At 37.6% G+C, this 19,717-nt stretch overlaps 5 protein-coding genes across 8 annotated transcripts; 4 read left to right on the top strand and 1 right to left on the bottom strand.

The window, feature by feature from the left end:
* Positions 1–435: 435 nt before the first annotated feature.
* Positions 436–6,231, top strand: LOC114532591. The gene is made up of 7 exons (XM_028554134.1): positions 436–686; positions 1,095–1,145; positions 1,251–3,093; positions 3,171–3,660; positions 3,841–3,934; positions 5,230–5,744; positions 5,838–6,231. The coding sequence occupies exons 2-7, from the start codon at positions 1,131–1,133 to the stop codon at positions 5,911–5,913; spliced, it is 3,033 nt and encodes a 1,010-aa protein (XP_028409935.1). The 5' UTR covers positions 436–686; positions 1,095–1,130; the 3' UTR covers positions 5,914–6,231.
* LOC114532580 lies at positions 6,231–7,193 on the top strand. The gene has a single exon (XM_028554120.1). The coding sequence runs from the start codon at positions 6,303–6,305 to the stop codon at positions 7,185–7,187; it is 885 nt and encodes a 294-aa protein (XP_028409921.1). The 5' UTR covers positions 6,231–6,302; the 3' UTR covers positions 7,188–7,193.
* Positions 7,194–7,572: 379 nt separating this feature from the next.
* LOC114532579 (ataxin-3-like) lies at positions 7,573–9,929 on the bottom strand. 4 transcript variants are annotated; one of them, XM_028554117.1, is made up of 11 exons: positions 9,791–9,924; positions 9,646–9,694; positions 9,211–9,326; positions 9,047–9,091; positions 8,883–8,968; positions 8,731–8,797; positions 8,500–8,587; positions 8,257–8,421; positions 8,062–8,110; positions 7,893–7,963; positions 7,573–7,691 (listed from the first exon to the last, which is right to left on the bottom strand). In XM_028554117.1, the coding sequence occupies exons 1-11, from the start codon at positions 9,812–9,814 to the stop codon at positions 7,627–7,629; spliced, it is 825 nt and encodes a 274-aa protein (XP_028409918.1). In that variant the 5' UTR covers positions 9,815–9,924; the 3' UTR covers positions 7,573–7,626. The 4 variants fall into 4 exon arrangements, with proteins under 4 accessions (XP_028409918.1, XP_028409917.1, XP_028409916.1 ...); XM_028554116.1 differs by lacking the exon at positions 9,047–9,091 and having other exon boundaries at positions 8,883–9,046; positions 9,791–9,929; XM_028554115.1 differs by having other exon boundaries at positions 8,883–9,091; positions 9,791–9,929.
* Positions 9,930–10,107: 178 nt separating this feature from the next.
* Positions 10,108–14,692, top strand: LOC114532578 (sodium/hydrogen exchanger 8-like). Its single transcript, XM_028554114.1, has 17 exons — positions 10,108–10,356; positions 10,955–11,088; positions 11,240–11,320; positions 11,493–11,551; positions 11,622–11,705; positions 11,817–11,918; positions 12,001–12,035; positions 12,362–12,505; positions 12,583–12,703; positions 12,803–12,908; positions 13,117–13,233; positions 13,312–13,394; positions 13,495–13,606; positions 13,734–13,876; positions 13,995–14,060; positions 14,140–14,268; positions 14,397–14,692. The coding sequence occupies exons 1-17, from the start codon at positions 10,211–10,213 to the stop codon at positions 14,505–14,507; spliced, it is 1,773 nt and encodes a 590-aa protein (XP_028409915.1). The 5' UTR covers positions 10,108–10,210; the 3' UTR covers positions 14,508–14,692.
* Positions 14,693–14,991: 299 nt separating this feature from the next.
* Positions 14,992–19,169, top strand: LOC114532659 (dnaJ homolog subfamily A member 2-like). Its single transcript, XM_028554213.1, has 12 exons — positions 14,992–15,074; positions 15,220–15,279; positions 15,366–15,471; positions 15,951–16,007; positions 16,129–16,201; positions 16,420–16,500; positions 16,805–16,938; positions 17,158–17,234; positions 17,308–17,373; positions 17,768–17,966; positions 18,127–18,254; positions 18,470–19,169. The coding sequence occupies exons 1-12, from the start codon at positions 15,006–15,008 to the stop codon at positions 18,656–18,658; spliced, it is 1,239 nt and encodes a 412-aa protein (XP_028410014.1). The 5' UTR covers positions 14,992–15,005; the 3' UTR covers positions 18,659–19,169.
* Positions 19,170–19,717: the final 548 nt, after the last annotated feature.

The raw sequence follows: 19,717 nt of genomic DNA on the forward strand, positions 1-19,717 counted from the left end.
CAGCGCAGTTGGACTAATGCAGAATACGTATTCAGGTCATCTCATAGCATCAATTTCGTGGGTCATCTCAGCATTTTCGTGAATCATCTCAGTGGACCATTTCGTTGATTATCAAGCTCTACCTTAGGCTACCATTAAAAACGCCGTACGTGTCTAAAAAGGCAAGATTAACTAATATAACAAACCAGATTTTTATTGAATGAACAACCGGAATTTTACAAATGGGACCAATTCTGTGATGGGACTTTCCCCAGATATTCTTTTGCGTCAATACATTCCTGAGCACGCTCCTCGCGACTCCATCTTTGTTTCAAAGATTACTTCATGCATCGCTCAATTCTTCCTTCGCATGTGATTGGTCAATTGCCTTTCATTCTTCATTTTGATTGGTCAGTTTTTAAGAAGAGACAGACTGAATAAACATTCACAAAGATTAGGTCATCGAAGGACTTAACTTTGAGCTCATACAATATTGAACAGTAAATTTTAAAACAATTGAAATCGAAACTGCGCAATTGTAAAAAGAGCGTTTCTTGGAAGGAATAAGACGCGGATATTTACATGCAAATTTCAATAGCCCAAAATAAAGGGTTCCGTTGTAAAGAGTTGTTTTACTTCACGAATATTTATGTTCTCTGACAGCACTGTTTTCCTTGTTTGAACATCGTATTGTTTGAAGAATTAAGGTAAGTACAAACAGGATGTTACTACAGCGAGCAAATTCTAGTTCAAAGATGTATGGATTAGTTCAAAGGTGTATGAATGTTACGTCAACCTTCAGCCTTGAAAAACACCCCAGAAATGATAGCAATTAAAATATTTGTTACAATATAATTTTAAATTGTACTCAACTACATATTTCACAGGGAAATTTTACAGAAATCGTCACATTAATTGACTAAATTTTACAGATATTGATTGTGTGACACGGCCCTGTTAGAATAAACAGCTTGTCAGCAGCCTCTATCAAGTCAAACTGGAATTATTTCATTTTTATACTTGCTTCTAACACGTATACCACCCATAGGCTTAATTTTCACCATTTATCATCTTGAAAGCAAACATATTACATATTTACTGTCTTCTAAATTCAGGAAGTGATTGCAAATGTCAGCAGACCCATTCAAGTTATGGATCACTTTAAGGTATTTAACTGTGTACCAGTGTAGAATACACTGCAGATATTTTATCTATTCAGAGTAATTTTCCATAATCATGTTTTATATCAAATTGTCCCTGAATATTTTTAGCTGTTTGAAAGAGTAACTGGTAGAATTTCATTAAGAAATGGAGAAATTTTTGGCAAGACACTAAGAGACGCTTGCAAAAAGACTGGGGCGGAATATCACGAAGCTGCTGAATGGATTTTGATTTCAGGGAACTTGGAACAAGTGGTGCAGACCAGGCAGATTGTCATCAGTAAATTTCAGGATGATGGTCGAAGTAGAAAGACGTCAAGTTCTTCTAGCCATGGCGAAGCTGTTACCGCAAAGCCCAGTGGAGCCATCAATGAAACATTGCCATCAATAGCAAAGTATATACAATGTTATCATGGTCATGATCTAAAGACTATTGAACAAAAATATCAAGTGGAAATCATATGGTCCAGTGACAATACTAAAGTGTACATTAAACCAAGTTCTGGTGTAAATCACAATGTTGATTTGTTTAATTTGGCTTGTGACAGGTTTGCGGAAGTATATCACCATTTTCATAACAAACTTGAATGCAATTCATTTGATGTGAGTCAAGATAAAGCTGGCTACAGTTCTGAACGTTTAAAAACCAAAATATGTGGTCTACCCCAGCATGTGCCTCGCCTTATTTTGGAGAAATCATCAGATGGTCGTAAATTTCATATATGGGGTACAAACTTAGCGCTAAACCAGGCCAATGAGTGGATCCGCGAACAGCTTGGTGGGGTGGTTGAGAGACCAAGATCCATCTCGCCCAAAAGTCCATCCAAAGATGCCTTGATTCATGAAACTGCAAATAAACTTAAAGTTGTTGTGTACCAAGGAGACTTAACAAGAGCGAAAGCAGATATTATTGTCAATGCATGTAATGAGCATTTAGATCATGGTGGTGGTGTTAGTTTTGCAATATCTAAGGCAGGGGGACCAGCAATACAAAAAGAGTCTGATGACTTTGTTCTTAAACATGGAGCTCTACAAACAGGGGATGTTGCTGTCACTGGATCTGGGTATCTGCACTGCAAGAATGTCATTCACGCTGTTGGCCCACGATGGAAAAAACACGGCAGAGAAAAGTGCTTAATGCTGTTCCGCAAACTCTTCATGAATGTTTACAGAGAAGCTTGCAAACTTGGAGCAAAGTCAGTAGCCATGCCTGCGATAAGTTCTGGTATTTATGGTGTCCCAAAAGAAGTCTGTGCACAGGCAGTATTCACCTTTGTTGAAGAAATTGATCACGAACTAGCCTTAGACCAGAGTGCTCGACCATTTGAAATCATTTTAGTAAATATTGACGGTGAAATTTTTAAAACATTCTCAGTAGAGTTCAATAAGTGGCGATTTAAGGGTAAAAAGTTACAAAGAAGACACAGTTTTGGATCAATCACGCGTGTTGTGAAAGAAAAGCCGGTGGAAACAAAGTCAGTTGATGACATGTTCAAACCACCAAAGATGAAAGCGTCGTTGATTGCGTTGCGTCAGCCTCTCCAAACATCTTTGAAAGATGATCATAGTCCAGACACCACATCTGTGGCATCAAGGAGCAAGCGTGGATGCAATTGGACAAGTGTGGATAGTTCCTCATCTAAGAGCAAGAGCTCACCAGGTTCTGCTGTTTCTATCACACCTGGTAGTCAAGTGAAGATCATAACAGCTGGTGCAACCACTCCGTCAACACCTGGTACAACCATTTCGTCAACAGCTGGTGCAACCACAGCTAGAGGGATCACTAACCACTTCAACCGAAGCAGTGCCAATACGTACTCGCCCGACCCAGCAATCCCAGGTCAATATGGTGCAGTTTCGTCCACAAATCAAACCACAACTAGAAATAAACATGATTCAACGACTACAGTCCGATATGAGGAAAACGGAGTTGCTTCACATTCACCTCACTCTGGTGAGTATAAATTGAAAATATTACGGTAACCGCATTCTAACCACGAATTTTAAAATTTTTTGGTGCGCTTATTTTAGGTGATAATTCTGATGATTGTATCATATGCCGGTGTCCTCCCACAAATCCAGTTTCCTTGCCTAAATGTGGTCATACATTTTGTAAGTCTTGCATTGAAACAGCATTTACGTATCAGAAGAAGTGTCCGACCTGTCAGGAAGTTTATGGGATCACTGAAGGTGACCAACCAGATGGTACAATGGATGTACAAAAATACTCCAACAGTTTACCTGGTTATGAAAGTTACGGTTGTTACGTCATCACTTACGTCATCCCGGGCGGTCTCCAAGGCAACAATCATCCCAAACCGGGGCAAAAATTCACAGGCACGAAACGTCAGGCATTCTTACCTGCAAATAAAGAGGGGAAAGTTGTTTTGCACATGCTGAAAAAAGCATTTAAAAAGAAATTAATATTTACCGTGGGAAGATCAAATACGACAGGTCAAGAAGACTGCGTCACCTGGAATGATATCCATCACAAAACCAGACTTGATGGAGGACCACTACAGTAAGTCATCCTCTTTAAGGTTAACCTTTTGTGTGTGAAGGGGTAAGGAGGGGAATCAATGGATCAGCCTCGCATTCCTTTCGATCCCCTGTCTTGTCAGTCTGATTGAAACTAGATCATGATACATATACTTGATGTTATTTGCCCTCATATCACGATCTTTTGCAATTTTTTTGTTAGTTTTGGTTATCCTGATCCTGAGTACTTGAAAAGAGTAAAAGACGAGCTGAAGGCCAAGGGAATTGTTCCTGAGAAAGACATTGAGATGAGTGTTGTCTGATGACAAGGCTGGGTGTTGCTGTTTCAGAATACGTTCATCTCAATGTACAGCATACTGCAATGAGCATAGCATACCTCGAAATCATTGAATCAACCTTGGGAGCTGTTCAACGCAACATAAACGCTGTCTCAAGTTCGATTCTGAGCTACTTTCAACTCTTATTCTTAGCCAAGTGATTCAGCATGATTGCTTTGTTCTCATAATAGAAATTTACGATGGTTTTTGGCCGCTAAAAACTCCGTTGCATGAGAATGCACATGTCATAATGTATATAGTGTAAGTGAGTGTAAGTGGTTATGTTATAAACTTCACGACCACGGGGACATTGTATATTTTATATTTTAAATCACTTGGTTGTACATTAACATACGTGAGTTTACGTAAGATTAATGAAGCCTGCCATCGCATTGTTTCAGGATGAGGTATGTGGGGTAAAAAAAAGTTATAAACAGACTGTTAGTATATACAAGTTTGTTTCATCGAAAAATAAATGGCTTATATTAAGCGGTCGAGCATCAGCGAAATTTCTTGTGTTAGACTAAAATGCCACCACTATCAGACACAAGCCTGCTTGGCTTGTAACACCAGTTAAGTTTAGGAAAACACCAGATGAATGAAATTGTATCCATTCTAACCAATATCACGATACTTGGAACTCGTTGGCACGATTGATTTCCTGTTGTTTTTTTACTTTCATTTCCTCATAACATCATCTCCATTGTTTATAAACTGTTCTTAAACTCGTCTTGATCAGCACAGCCTAATTATTGGTGCTTTCAGTGTTATCTCTGTCTCGAAGTGATGCAAAGTGAGTATCTTCATGTTTTGAAATTGGTTGGGAAGAAATCTTAATATTACATGCATTCTCATTGATATTAATTCTGAGGTGATTGCAAGTCCTTTGTGCATTCTAACATGTCTAACATGACTGACACACTTAACTTTTGAATAATGCCTAACATTAACAGAAGAGAAACCCTAGGGTACTATTTCGTAGAACTTGCTTTTGAAAAAGGTCTCGCCATAGAAAAGGCTGGCTCGCTCAACTTCAATAGTCAAAGCACTCACTATAAGGTCATTACGCCGTTCTCGAATTACCATCACCATTTTGTACTCGAATTACCATCTTTTTTGATGGGTAAAATTTATTTCTTAATACTAACAGAATAAACAGACACGTCACCATTCAAATTGCAGTGACTCGGTGCTTTATTCAACATGGGTAAATTTGCATGGTTGAACAAGATTTAATGTACTTCTTCATTTTACTCGTGAAAAACCTACAGTAACTAAGTGTCAAGACATTTCTTTCAGATATTTCAGATACGGAGTGTCCAATATGTCGCTACCCGTTCACAAACGTAACCGCTTTACCAAAATGTGGACACAGGTTTTGCAAGACCTGTATTGACACAGCATTTGCATATCAGAAGAAATGCCCCGTGTGTCAGCAGCCGTATGGAATCGCCAGAGGGAGCCAACCGAGTGGAACAATGAGTGTCAAACGATCATCGCAAAATTTGCCTGGTTACGAGGGATATGGGTGTCACGTCATCACATACGCCATACCAAGTGGTCGTCAAGACAGCAGACATCCAAGACCTGGTCAGGCATTTTCAGGCACCACACGTCACGCGTATTTACCTGCAAATAGAGAGGGAGATGTTGTATTGAAAATGTTGAGAAAAGCATTTGATAATAACTTGATATTTACAGTAGGAAGGTCTTACACGACTGGGCAGGATAATTGTGTGACGTGGAATGATATTCATCATAAAACAAGCATCACTGGTGGACCACAAGGGTGAGTGACTGATTGTGTACCTACAGACGGGGACACACAGTGTTCCAATGTAGTAATATTATTTAGTGATATTATTTTTTCAACCTGTGTTAGATTTGGTTATCCAGATCCAGACTACCTTAACAGAGTAAAAGACGAGCTGAAGGCCAAAGGTATATTTCCGGAGTAACAAATTGAACCATATTGATTGTTGAACATGGCCTAGTTTTTCTTAGAATGCCGTTTCTTGGAAAACAGTAACGGGCTTTCCTGGAATGCAATTTCCTGGAAAAGAAGCAAACAAAACAGTTTTGTAAAAATAGTCCTAGTTTGTATTTTATTTGTACTCTACTATATGCTAAGATTTGAAAGTCTTCTATCCGAAATGACACTTAATTGAAACAATCTATTGATCATATCTGATCTTAACGTTTCTTACGCCACTTAATCGATACAATTGCATAATCCTTATAAATCTCCATGGCAATCGTTAGTATACATCAGTTATCAGTGGTATCACTTTCGTTATTTCGTTTTTTAATAATAAGGTGATCTTCAGAGGTTCTTAAACAAATCGCCATGGAGTTGTTCCCATTAAAACTCTATAAAATCAGCAGATTTTTCTTTTTCGTCATAATTGTTGTTCAAGGATTTCTGTTGTCGAAGTATTTGGTTGATCACGAACAAAGTGAGAATTTGTTCGGCGTAGCTGTTGGTTTCATAGTCATATCGTTATTCAGTTGGGTTGGAGCACTCTCTTACGGAGGTCTGAAGAAGCGTTTAGGTCTCGTCTGGTTGTTTTACATACTTGCGCTGGTAACAATGATGGGATGGATCTATGGACTAGTTCTAATAGATCATAACAAATTGCGAGAAGAAGAAATCTACACAAGTAGTATCTGCAACGACTCTGCGAAAAGTTCAATGTATTCTAATCATTCTGAGTCCTTTTTTGACTCAAAGTTTCTGAAAATAACGTTATGTTTAACGCCAGGGGAAATGGTGCTCTTGTTAACTTCAGTCACTGATAAAAGCGGGGCACTCGAGTTCCTCCATTTAACAACAGTTTTGGATCTTTTTGATGGCATTGAGATGATAGAGGTTCTACACGAAGACGTCTGTGATAAAATACCTGAAGGATGGGAAGTTGCTGTTCTCATCGCAGCTTTGCTGTTCTTTTTGTTCTCCCCATTTGAAATAAGTCAAATAAAATTCGTGAAAAATGAATCGAACGAGAATGAAGATGAACCGAAACCTTGCAAGAAAACAATGAAAGTCAATACAGTCTGTCAAATTGTATTAAATTTTGCTTTTCTCGTTATTCGTCTGGTTTTGTGGCTCAAGTACGATTTTGATTCCGCTGTATTTATTGCCAAAAATTTCATCAGCCTTGCCATTGCGTTGGTTTCAGTTTTCGAAAAACTCGGTTTCATAACTACAGAGGAAGATGAAGTGAACTCTTGAGCTCTGAACTGTATCGTATATAGTTCGTTAACCACTGAATCAGACGTTAGTGTACTATACATAAGCCTTTTGCTGTAATTTGATTCTTTATAACTTGATTTCATAAAAATGTCGTACAAACCTAAACATAATTACAATAATGTACCTAGAAATATTTTTACAGACTTGAAGATAATCTCTATTTTCAAGTTTTTATAGTTTCAGCGAACGTTCACTGTTTTAATATGTGATATCTTGATTTATAATTGATCGTAGTAGTAGTAACTTTACACTTTAAACTTCCAGATTTTCCATCAATCTCGCATAACATAATGATAGACCATTTTGTAGATTGCCTTCTAGTGTCACCACCCATCGACTGTGATTCCTGGGACGGTTAAACAACGACCAACTGTAATAAGTTGGTAGAAAGTGCGGTCATCAACGCTGGAGTTGTGGTTCAGGTTTGAGTTAGGGAGAGTGCCAGAGCTCTCTTTAGCATCTCTTCCTCAGTCTCCTCGGATTCTTAAATAAAAAACTTAAATTAATAGAGAGCCATTGGTAGCCAGCACTTCTTTCTGTTCCAGGCTTTCAGCTTGTGATGGTAAGAAAATCAAGAGCACAATCGTTTTCATTGTATGCTACAAAAGAACATTTTGTAGCCGTTGTGTTTAGAAAGGAATTTCGAAGAATACGAGGAATATTTATGAATTGATTGTAGCTTACCGTGTCTATGAGGATGCGAATTAATAGTTTCGTTTGTTTCAGCCGACGATGTTTGCTGGTCGTTGGTAAATCTACAGGGAAAAAGAACATATTCTGTTTGCCTGAACTGAAGTATCCTCCACTATCCTCCACTATCCTCCACTATCCACGAGATCTGAGACAAACCAACCTTGTCGAGAAGAATTCCTCTCTTTTTTTCCTCACTTCATCTACATCGACTACATAAGTTGACGGAGATTTGTTAAAAGATGATCAAACGAAACTGCCTCTCTTGAAAGAACGGTGTATTGATGCATAACTACATGTCGAAAAGAAAAACAAACCCAGGTTTACAAGAAGTCAGTTCGGATAATTCTCTCTTTACCTTTTTTTGTTTCCGTAGTTTTTGCGGCGTCATTTTTCGCTTTGTTTTTTAACTTTCCTCTGGTTGAGGTTGACTTGACTTTTGTTGGATCAACAGGAATTACAGACAACATTTGATCTGACTCGCAATCTGGGAACACGCCACGAACAACGAAGATCGAATAACCTGAAAAGTGTGGAATGTTAGACCCGTCCTAAAGTCCTAGATACACATCGTATGGTACGTATCCTATATCATTCATACCTTCATTCTGTACTTGTGTTAGAAACAGGGAAAGATACGTTTCTGATATAAGTTCAGGACCTGATGCACAAGAGTCTAGGTTGAACCACTGTAACAATTAACAGTTGCAATTAGAAGACGGACCAATTAATTATAGAGGACTGTGAGTTGCAATTATAAGGCAAAATTAACCAAGCATAGGTTGAAAATGAAAGATGGATTAGTCAAAGAAGTGAAAGAAAGAATGTTCACCTGCTTTCCTAACTTTCGAATGGTGAACCAATGTTGTTGCAAATTGCAAATAAATGCTTTTTCATCACTAGTAAATAAATGTCACTGTCAATACAATTATGACCATGGGCAAAACATTGAGTTGGTGTTTCATTTTCATTCGGTAGTTTTACCCTGGGTTTAGTCTGGCACTTTCAGCGCTCGGACTTGAATATGGAATGGCAGATAGATTCCAGACTTCCAGTGCTCTGCAGATAACCTGTATATACATTTCAGAAAACATTGTGTTCAGGAAAAGGTGTTTCCTTGTACAAAGAGAGTGAACATTGTTGATTACCTGTATTGAAAAAAAGCCACTGTTATCCATGTTGGAGGATGGTTGCTGTAAAATATAGATACCAGCCCATGATTCTTCTCCCCAGATGTTCAATTTACTAATCTGATCTGACTTAGCTTTCACTTAGCTAGATCTGATAGAGCTATCCAGGATGTATAACATACATTCATAAACTTGACATAATCATCAGAATTCACATCTCCCTCCTCCATCATTTGTCTTTCAGCTTCGTCGAGTGCAACCGCATGCTGTGCGAGATCAACTGCCGTGAAATATGGACCTTGAACAGAAATTGAAAAAAGAAGTTGGTAGCAATGTCTTGTTCCTCATGAAACATGTTGAATGTATAATATATATGTACAAATATTTTATGCAACTAATTTCTGTAGGTCAGAAGTCCTTCTATAAATGACACCTTTGAGGCTTTCATCCCTTAACTTCAGGCATGTCCAGACTTGTTCTCATTAAAAGCTGCTTTGTGAGGTACTTCATATTAAGCAATATATTGTCTTGTATTGAACTTTATCTACTGTACAATTGTTGAACAAAACACGCACGAAAAGTTCTTTAAACTAGTCGAGCTAAAGGTATATACCAACCTTGAAGCAGAGAGTTCAAACAATGTTGGGCACATAGTGAACCATCTTGCTGACGAGGAAAGACAAATTTTAGGTTTTATATTGTAAACAGTAACAGAAATCGACAAGTGAATGGAAGTATCGACGTTAAATATTCTCTACAAACCTTTTCAAAGTGAATATAGTCCATAACATTGGTGAAATGTAGTCATTGAAGAAGACATGTACAATAATATTAAATATTATTGCTTCTTCCTGAATGTAAAATCATGAGATTTTTAGAATTCCTCAATACCGGTAGCGAAATGCCTTAGGAATCCAAAACATTCCAGTATCTTAACATCCATGAAAACATCCCAAGGAAGGTCAAAATTCCTCTTTTTAAGGATAAACTATTGCAATGACTCACTGTGTGAGCGTCATTCTGAATGATGGTATTTATGGAGTTTTGTTTACTTCCTCCCAGGCCTAGCTCCCCCCGGCCGGAGTGTCACTTGATGAATGTGTTAAAACATAAATATAAAAAAAAATTGACAGTAAAATGTGACTTAAATTCATTGATATCGGTCTTATTTTGACCTGGAAAATGGTTGCATGTTGGAAAATATTCTCTGCTATTTATTTTTGTTTTTTTCTGGGCGTTATAGCGCTTTCTCTTGCAGAGAGTCCTTCGCATAGCGCATCAAAGGCAGCTACAACATATCTCAGCTACACCAAGGCCACTAATGCCAGGTAAAAATCCAATGTTTTCACTGGATTAATCAGTTAATGCACGGTATTAGATTTTAATCCGAAGATGTTTGATATGAGATTAATTTATTATCAATCGTTCCTGTTATTCCTTTTTATACAGTATTTTTATGTATTAAACAAATTATTTATTTTACGTACTTTCAAAACACTTACCTACGTGGCATGAACTAACTTCAATTAAAGATAATTGCCCAGTTCCTGTTGCTGTGTTTACACTTTACAACGCAAACACTTAAAAACGGAAATGGTGTATTTCCAAAAAATCTAATTTTTATTTCAAGGTATATGCAGATTTTCCATGAAGCGTTTTGAGAAATATTCAGTATATATAATTTATTAATTTTCTTCGACTTTATCAGTGGTAACTAGTTCAAGGAATATTCAGAGTATACAGTAGATCTACGCAGTTTTACGTGTATACAGCCACAAATCGATCTAAAAGGTCTAGAACTTGAGTTGGTCTGCAGCATGTTCTTTATAACTGAGTTTCATCGACCTGCTCTGTAACTAGATCAGGAGACATATAGTCTGAATTTTTTAATTTAAAATTGATGTAAAATAACTGCTTTCTTTACAGTAATGGTACCACACATCCACCAGTCATCACCACCCTACACCCAACCACTGTACCAACGACGGAACCTGCACCAGCATCCGCTGAAGAAGAACATGAGAAGTCAATGGAAATATTTTTCATCCTGCTTGTTGTTGGTATTAAAACAAAACTAATTTCATATTGTCACATTGTTCAGCTCTCCTAAAGATGACCCTCCAGTACATATGTTGAGCTCTGATGAGTGGTGAAACCCTTGTGTACATGCACTGATTGTATCTTTTTAATTTGTTTATTTCTTCCATTTAGGATTGTGTATTTTTGTCATTTATTTCCTAATCAAGCGTCGGTTTCACTACCTTCCTGAAAGTGTTGCTGTTGTTTTCCTAGGTATAATATTCTTTCATTTATTTACAAATGCAAGTGGGTGGTTCATATATTCATGACTCTTCAATTAAATCAAGCTGATATCAGGTTGTTCATAATGCAAGTCAGACTCACAATGCAAGTTAGTCTTCATATTACTAAAGACAATTCTCATCAACGAAATCTCTTTCCCCAGGTGCTTTGGTTGGACTGATTACAAAAGCTCTGACCCATTTCAATGTTGGCAACTGGAGGGTAAGTTCAAACTAATTTGACAACAGAAAATTATCTTAATAAGCTCATGAGAAGATCATTGTTTGTCTAGCAAGAAGAAGAGTTGGATCCGACTGTCTTTTTTCTGATTCTTCTTCCACCAATAATATTTGAATCTGGTTACTCACTTCATAAGGTACCATGTCATTCTCTCTATGTAACTGATACGTTTTAAAAAGAAACTACAACATCAAATCAACTACAACATCAAATCCTTCATTTCTCCTGCATTTTTTTATCTATTCAGGGTAATTTCTTTGCAAACATTGGGACAATCGTTTTGTTTGCAGTGTTTGGTACAGCGATCTCCGCCACAGTCGTTGGTGGAGGCGTTTATGTCCTTGGACAGGTATATTTATATTCTAATTTCCTCCCAGCACACGCAAACTGCTACATGAACAAGTTTCATATGAGTTAGTTTTGTTTTTTAGGCTGGTCTTATCTTCAAACTCAGTGTGGTTGAAAGGTTGGTCTCATACCAGCATCATACTTAAGATACAAATCATCAAATCTACGACGTGGACTTTGAAAAAAACGATTGTTTATCTACGAAGTTATAGAAGTGTCAAAGTTATAGATTCTAGTTGGTAAAGAATGTCAGAGACATTTTGAAAACAAAGTAAATCAGTTTTCTTTACACTAGCGGCTGTTTTTATCACCTGCGAGCTATCACGTCTGCGTCGTAGATTTGATGAATCTTAAAGATCCGTTTGTAAACCTTTGAGCTCGCTATGAAAGAGCGCTATCAAAGAGCATAGAGTATATGAATCTAACAATGATTTCTTCGTGTAGTTTTGCTTTTGGTTCTATGATCTCCGCTGTCGATCCTGTCGCAACCCTGGCCATATTCCATGCGTTAGACGTCGACCCGACTTTAAACATGTTGGTTTTCGGAGAGAGTGTTCTTAATGATGCTGTATCCATTGTCATGACCAAGTTAGTATCCACTGAAAGTACTGCATATACATCACCATCATCATTATCCATGATTTTTAACTCTTTATTTCCTGCAGCACTGTGATTGGAGAGGAAGGAAAGGAAACTACAAGTTTTCTGTCAGCTGTTGGTCATTTCTTCTCCATGTTTATTGGATCAGCTTGTATAGGAATTGCGTTTGCTCTATTGAGTGCTCTTGTATCCTTCTGAAAACAGTTAAATTACAACCTTTAATGTCATCAACAGCAATTGCTATTTTCCCAATTTCATATTTTGTTTTTCTTAACTCATCCTAAGTTATTAAAGCACATCAACCTGAGACGTATTCCTTCGTTAGAATTAGCTTTAATATTGATATTTTCCTACGCTCCGTATGGTCTAGCAGAGGGCCTTAAACTCTCAGGTAAGATTTCCATCTGCTAACTAACTTATATGCTGGATATCTCTGTTACTTCTTAGTAGTTGGTAACCCCCCTGATATAGCAAAGAAAAGATACCAACAAAATAGGTTCACGTGGACAGAAATCATGAATCACGTGGACTGGAATCCCTGAGCAGGGATCGAACATGTGGACAGGGATAATGTCAATAATCATACGTTTTTCTTCCAGGCATTATGGCCATCCTGTTTTGTGGAATCGTTATGTCACATTACACACATTTTAATCTCTCGCCTCAAACGCAAGTCACCGTCCAACAAATATTCCGAACAATGTCTTTCATGACAGGTAGGAAAGTTTAGGAAAGCTGTTTCGTTATCTTATGCAGTGCCGTGAAGTAATTTTCTATCATGCCTTGCTATTTAGAGACCTGCATTTTTGCATATCTTGGAATGGCAATTTTTAGCTTAAAACACAATTTCAAACCTGCGTTCGTCGCTTGGAGCATTGTATGTATAAATATGGATTATTTTGACTGAAAGACATTTCTAAATGACCAGTCGTGTTCAAAATGTGTCATTGTTGGTTTTCCTCGACTTCTTTTTATAGGTTCTTTGTCTTCTTGGCAGAGCTGTCAACATCTTTCCTCTCTCATCTCTGGCAAATCTTTTTCGTTCTGTGAAAATCAATCGTAAAATGCAATGCATTATGTGGTTCAGTGGTAGGAAGTTATTCTCCGCTGTTCAGACCCGAATTCCTAAACTTCCAGTTCTACAAAGCATGCTGAAGAAACTTGATGTTTCTCGTTCGCCTCAACTTTTACACAACGTCTATTTTCTTTCATCCAGGTCTTCGTGGAGCCGTTGCCTTTTCTTTGAGCACACAACTCCAGTTTGGATCTGAGCAGAGATCAGTATTAGTGACGTCAACATTAGTTATAGTTCTTTTCACAATTCTCATATTTGGCGGTTCAACGTTGCCTCTTCTTAAGGTGGAGTAAACGATGTACATTTTGTAATGTATTAGATTAACTTGCGCTTTTCAGAGTATAAAGTTATGGAATTCATCCTTCCGAATGTTTATGCTATTTTCATTGTTCGATATTCTAGTGTCTTCAAGCAGAAAGGAGCTCTAATCGGAATTATGATATTTCCCTTAGCAAGACAGAAGCGGAGGTAACATTTACTAGACAATCATTGCTATTTCTCTAGATCACCGCGTGTTCTACTTCGAGTTTTTTTTCTCTCTTGCTAGGATAAAGCATTGGAGTCAGAACAGATGACAGATGACGAGTGGAGGTTACCGAAGCGGGCGTTAACAGGATTTGCCAGTCTTGATGCTAAATATTTTATGCCTTTCTTCACTATTAATTTACCAAGAGCGGTAGGTTTCGTCTCTTCCAACCTTTCAACAAAATTACTGGAAGCAAGGATCCATAACCACTACTTAACGGGATGTTGTACTACCTTGGTACGGCCCTGTTACCAATTAATACTCTTCATCTTTTCCAGGAAATACACGTGAGATCTTCGGAACTGCAAAACTTGAACAGTTGCTATAGTGAAGTGAGCGATGAAAGCGAAAGGGAAATTGATCAAACTGTAGAAAGCGGAAAATTGTAAAGTTAACAAAATAAAAATGAAATATTTATTGGCAGTAACTATGAATTTGCCAGGTAGAAACATATTGATGCATCTCTGGTTTCAGTAGTTTTATGAATAATTATAAATTAATCTAATTTATATAAATTTCAGTCTATTCGAATCTTGTATATACACCAATGTATATAGTTGTACAAAAGAGATTATTCGAAGATTGTATTTATAATTTATTTATAAATTAAAGTTTGCTAAAGTTAACTAGGCTGAATATTGTTTGAAGACGACCAGGGGAAAACGACCAGGGTTTTCAAAACAAAGGCTTGCTTTGAAAACCCTGGTCGTCTTCAACCTCCCACCCAAAGCATTTACGGTAATTTCGCCTCAACATTCTTGAGCCAACTTCCGAGAAAGCTCTCGGGCGCATTACGCATGTCAAATTTCTTCAAATTTTTGCATATTTTCCGTTACACGTGCGATCTGACGTCAGTGCCGGTATTTCGCCATATTTTACCAGGAAAGATGGCCGACACGAGGTTGTATGATTTACTTGGTGTGAAACCAAACGCCTCAGATGCCGAAATCAAGAAGGTGAGTTCGTCTTGAGAGTGTTAATGGGTAGCTTTATTATCTATCTGTATGAATAACATGATTTCAGAGGAAAATAATCGCAATGAAGTGGTGTAAATGCGTTTGGAAAAGCCACATAAATGCTACGTTTGTGTTGATATTTTAGGCATACCGGAAACTTGCCAAAGAGTTCCATCCCGATAAAAACCCTGAGGAAGGCGAGAGGGTAAAAAAAATAAAGTTTAATTTAGTCCAGTACAGTTTTTATGATTTTGTGTTTCTTAATTGCCATTTCAAACTTATTTTTAATAGTTTAAAGAAATAAATTTTGCGTATCAAATCCTTTCTGACAATGAAAAACGTGAAATGTACGACAAATTTGGGGAAAGGGGTTTACGCGAAGGCATGGGTGGTGGAGGTTTGTTCTTTCAGCTATATCATAAACACTTTTATAGCAATCTGTATATTTTTAGGGCAAAAGTTTAGGTTTATTTCATTGTCAGTGGGTGTCATTCATTTCCCATTCATTGCTTTTACACAGAATTTAATTTCATATTCTTGGTATATATATACCAGGAATTGAAAGTTGAAACTGATAGTGATTGGTACAAGCTCAATATTTAGCATTGTATAATCATTACTGGCAGAAGTGTTTTAACTGTTCATATATTTTGTGATGCTTGACCAATTTTACTTGTCAAAGCAGTTACCACATTGTTAACATGACACTTGATGTCAGACACTTAACAGGCATATGTTTCATCCAATTCTGACCCTATATAAATTCAGTCAAAGAGATATTATTGAAGTAGCAACAGAACTGTGTGTGAACGATTTTCTGACAAAAGTTTGTCTTTAAAAGTTAAGGAATTGACGTTTTGTATTGCATTCATTTAGGAGGATTTGATGAAGTTTTCTCTCATATATTTGGAGGTGGAGGGGGTGGATTATTTGGTAAGTTGACAAGATTCAAATTAGTTTCGCTAAACGCCATGGAAACTTCATGTTTCACGAGAGAGATGCAGTATTCTTTGCAATAGAAAATGATTTATTATCGTTCTGCAATAAAATACAGGAGGTTTTGGTGGATTTGGAGGAGGACGACCGCATCGAAGAAGAAGAGGCGAGGATCTTGTTCATCCTCTGAAGTAAGCCCAAAAATACTTTATTTAAAGTACTTCAAGGAGTAGATAATAAAATATTAATAGTAGCACATATCAGCACTAAAATGGAATCAGTATTGGTGGATATTTTATGAATATTATTACCAATATCTGCTAAATATCAGGCCTTGCATATTGGTTATTATAATATTGGTGAATTTCCATATTAATGCAATACTAAAATATTTCTTGTTATATCTCAGAGTCACCCTAGAAGACCTATACAGTGGTAAAGCAAGTAAACTTCAGCTCACAAAGAATGTTGTCTGTGCTCAGTGCAAAGGGTATGTTATAAGAATATATCTTGATTAGAACTGCAGGGATGGGGAAATTAAGTATTAAAGTATCTAGTTATAAATATTATGGTCTACTTAAGAGTTCACAGTTTTCATGCATGAGACTTCAGCTGTCCAAGCTGCATCTTATCATTTCTATGGGCAGCAGCTGGCTTGCACTCCATGCCCTCCCTCCTCTTCCCCATTCTCCTACAAAACCACATTGGATCATCTGGATGCATCCTTTTATTACAATACATCCTTTACAATACGGCCTGCACTGCCCAGTAACAAATTAATACTCTCTCGCTAGTGCTGGTGGTAAGGCTGGAGCTGTACGGAGTTGCAGCAACTGTAATGGCCGTGGAATTAAAGTCACTATAAGACACATTGGGCCCGGGATGGTTCAACAAATGCAGTCTGCTTGTAATGTGTGTAAAGGAGAAGGTACTGCTTGTTTGATAGAAGATCTTGACAGCCAAGTTTATACAATATTCCTGAAATTTTGCATGTGAACGTAGAACTTAAATTGTCAGTTTGTAGGAATACCTTGTGTACATATCATACACAGAACAACCCTAGCCTTCATCTCACGTCATCCAGCTTTGTGCATCATTTGGAAAGCAAAGCAACAGTCTTATGGTATTTTTTAATGTTATTTCTCAGGGGAAGTTATTAATGAAAAGGATAAATGTAAGAAATGTCACGGAAAGAAGACGGTTAAAGAAAATAAAATATTAGAGGTATGTAAATGACTCAGAAATGATTTGTAAAACCATGAGTTTGTATTGCAGTAACTTTGTTTTTCTGTATTAGGTTCATGTCTCAAAAGGAATGAGAGATAATCAAAAAATAACTTTTGACGGAGAGGGTGATCAGGAGGTAGGACCATAGGAATGGTGTTTTCGGTGTTCACATCCACAATACTTTGGTTAATGTGGTCAACAGACCAGGGGTGCATTCACTTTGGTGGGGGGACAAGGCGGGTGCATTTACTTGGGTGGGGGGGGGCAAGGGGGTGCATTTACTTGGGTGTGAGGGGGGGCAAGGGGGGTGCATTTACTTGGGTGTGGGGGGGCAAGGGGGGTGCATTTACTTGGGTGTGGGGGGGCGCAAGGGGGGTGCGTTTACTTGGGTGTGGGGGGGGGCAAGGCAGGTGCATTTACTTGGGTGGGGGGGGCAAGGGGCGTGCATTTACTTGGGTGGGGGGGGGACAAGGGGGCAACAAGAGGGACCAAGAGTGAAAACTAATCGCTTGTATTTGTTGCAATTTCAGCCTGGTATTGATGCAGGAGATGTTATTATTATACTACAACAGAAAGAACACGAGACATTCAAACGTGTCCGCAACGATCTTTACTTAGAAAAAGATATAACACTCTCTGAGGCGTTGTGCGGTTTTGATATGGTCATAACACATCTAGACAAGAGAGAAATTAAGATACACTGTCCTCCTGGGAAGGTCATTGAACCAGGTCAGAGTAAAGTTCTTTTTATTTACACAGTCATCCTTAGAAGACATGTTAATATGGAGTTTTCAATAAACCACCTCGTTTGAGGCTATTTTCATGCTTGGTTTGAAAAATGTCAACTCTATTTTGTGCAAGTCTTTAATGCAAAATCATTTTCTCTCAGGCTGCATCCGAGGTGTTCCTGGCGAAGGAATGCCTATATACGGAAGGTCAACGACAAACGGAAACTTATACTTAAGATTTAATGTTACATTTCCCGAAAAAAATTTCCTAGATGAAGAGAAATTAAAGGTAAGGCAGTTTCTTTGAATAAATCTTACTTTGGAATTGCTTCCGCAAATGCCTCAAACATGAAGAAGAAACACTTGTAAGTTTTAAAAAAACACTTGTAAGTTTTAAAAAAACACTTGTAAGTTTTAAAAAAAAACACTTGCAAGTTTTAAAAAACCACTTGTAAGTTTTTTTTGTAAAGCGAGCACTTTAAGGAAGAATCTTGATGTTTCTAGGAACTTGAAAAGTTGCTCCCTCCCCGCCCCCCCGGACCTACGGTTGGCGAAGATGTCGAAGAGGTTGATCTCGAAGATATTGATCAAGCTGGTGCGTCTAGCGACGGCCGACAACGACAGGTCTACGAAGATGGTAGCGATGATGAAGCGGCCGGTCACGGTCCCAGAGTTCAATGTGCTCATCAATGAGAAGATGTCAATACCTACCTGCTCTAATAAAATGGCTCCTAAAATTAATCTAACCCGTAGTTTTTGCATGATGATAATTGGCGGAAATAATATTGCGAGTGTCGTGGGTTTTTTAACAGATGCAAAACAATTTCATACTAGCAGATGTAGTTTGTTCCCAAATATTATAAACTATTAGTTGTCTATACTGATATCTCTCGTTCTTATTTCCACTGTTATTTTCCACAAGTATTGTGGGCACTACATTATGCACTCTACAGACGGTTTCAACGCCAGTTAGCTAAAAAGTAAAAAATATTCTCGTTTTTGTTTGGAAATATCGCGGGGAATATGCATACCACGTTGCACATACCTGAGTTCATGATAATGATGAACCCGTGCAATGAATGAATAAAAACCGCACTGACTGCTCGTCTTAGGAATTGTGAAATAATTCCAAATACTTAGTTGCTTTATTAATATGTAGAATAAGTTATTTTAAAATTTATATTAATAAAATATTCCTCAATCAGAAGGAAATACATCAATAAGAAGTTTTTTCGAAAAAACACGAACACCAAAAAAGGTTTTGTATTTTTCCCACGCGCAATTTAGCATCAAAGAGCAAACGTCGCTTTTGTCTACAAAGCATTGGAATGAATTATTTAGCATAACACTACTTTCAATTTGGGTTCATTAAAAAGATCTCATGTAAAATGCGAATGCGATTGGATTTATAGTATATCTTCGTAGCTATGGAAACGCATGCCTCATCTGAATCTACAATCATTTTTGATATACCGACGTGGACATTTTCCTATTTTTCATTTAGGGAGTCAGTTCGGTTGAAAGCACATTCAAAGCTGGAATTCGTTTCTTTCATCTTCTAGTGTTCACTTTCTCGAGTGTTTGAAAATAACGCATTTGTTAAACCAGTCATGCAAGGGCCATATCAGAAATAATTACTCTAAACCAGGGCGCTTATATATATAATATATATATAAGCGCCCTGCTCTAAACTATCACCCGTTATACGCGTTTCTCATTGGTTGCGTCCCTAATTAATTATATCTATGGTTC

The sequence above is a fragment of the Dendronephthya gigantea genome, unplaced genomic scaffold (assembly GCF_004324835.1).
Source record: "Dendronephthya gigantea isolate DGI-Jeju-01 unplaced genomic scaffold, DenGig_1.0 000080F, whole genome shotgun sequence".
In the NCBI taxonomy this organism is placed as follows: domain Eukaryota; kingdom Metazoa; phylum Cnidaria; class Anthozoa; order Malacalcyonacea; family Nephtheidae; genus Dendronephthya; species Dendronephthya gigantea.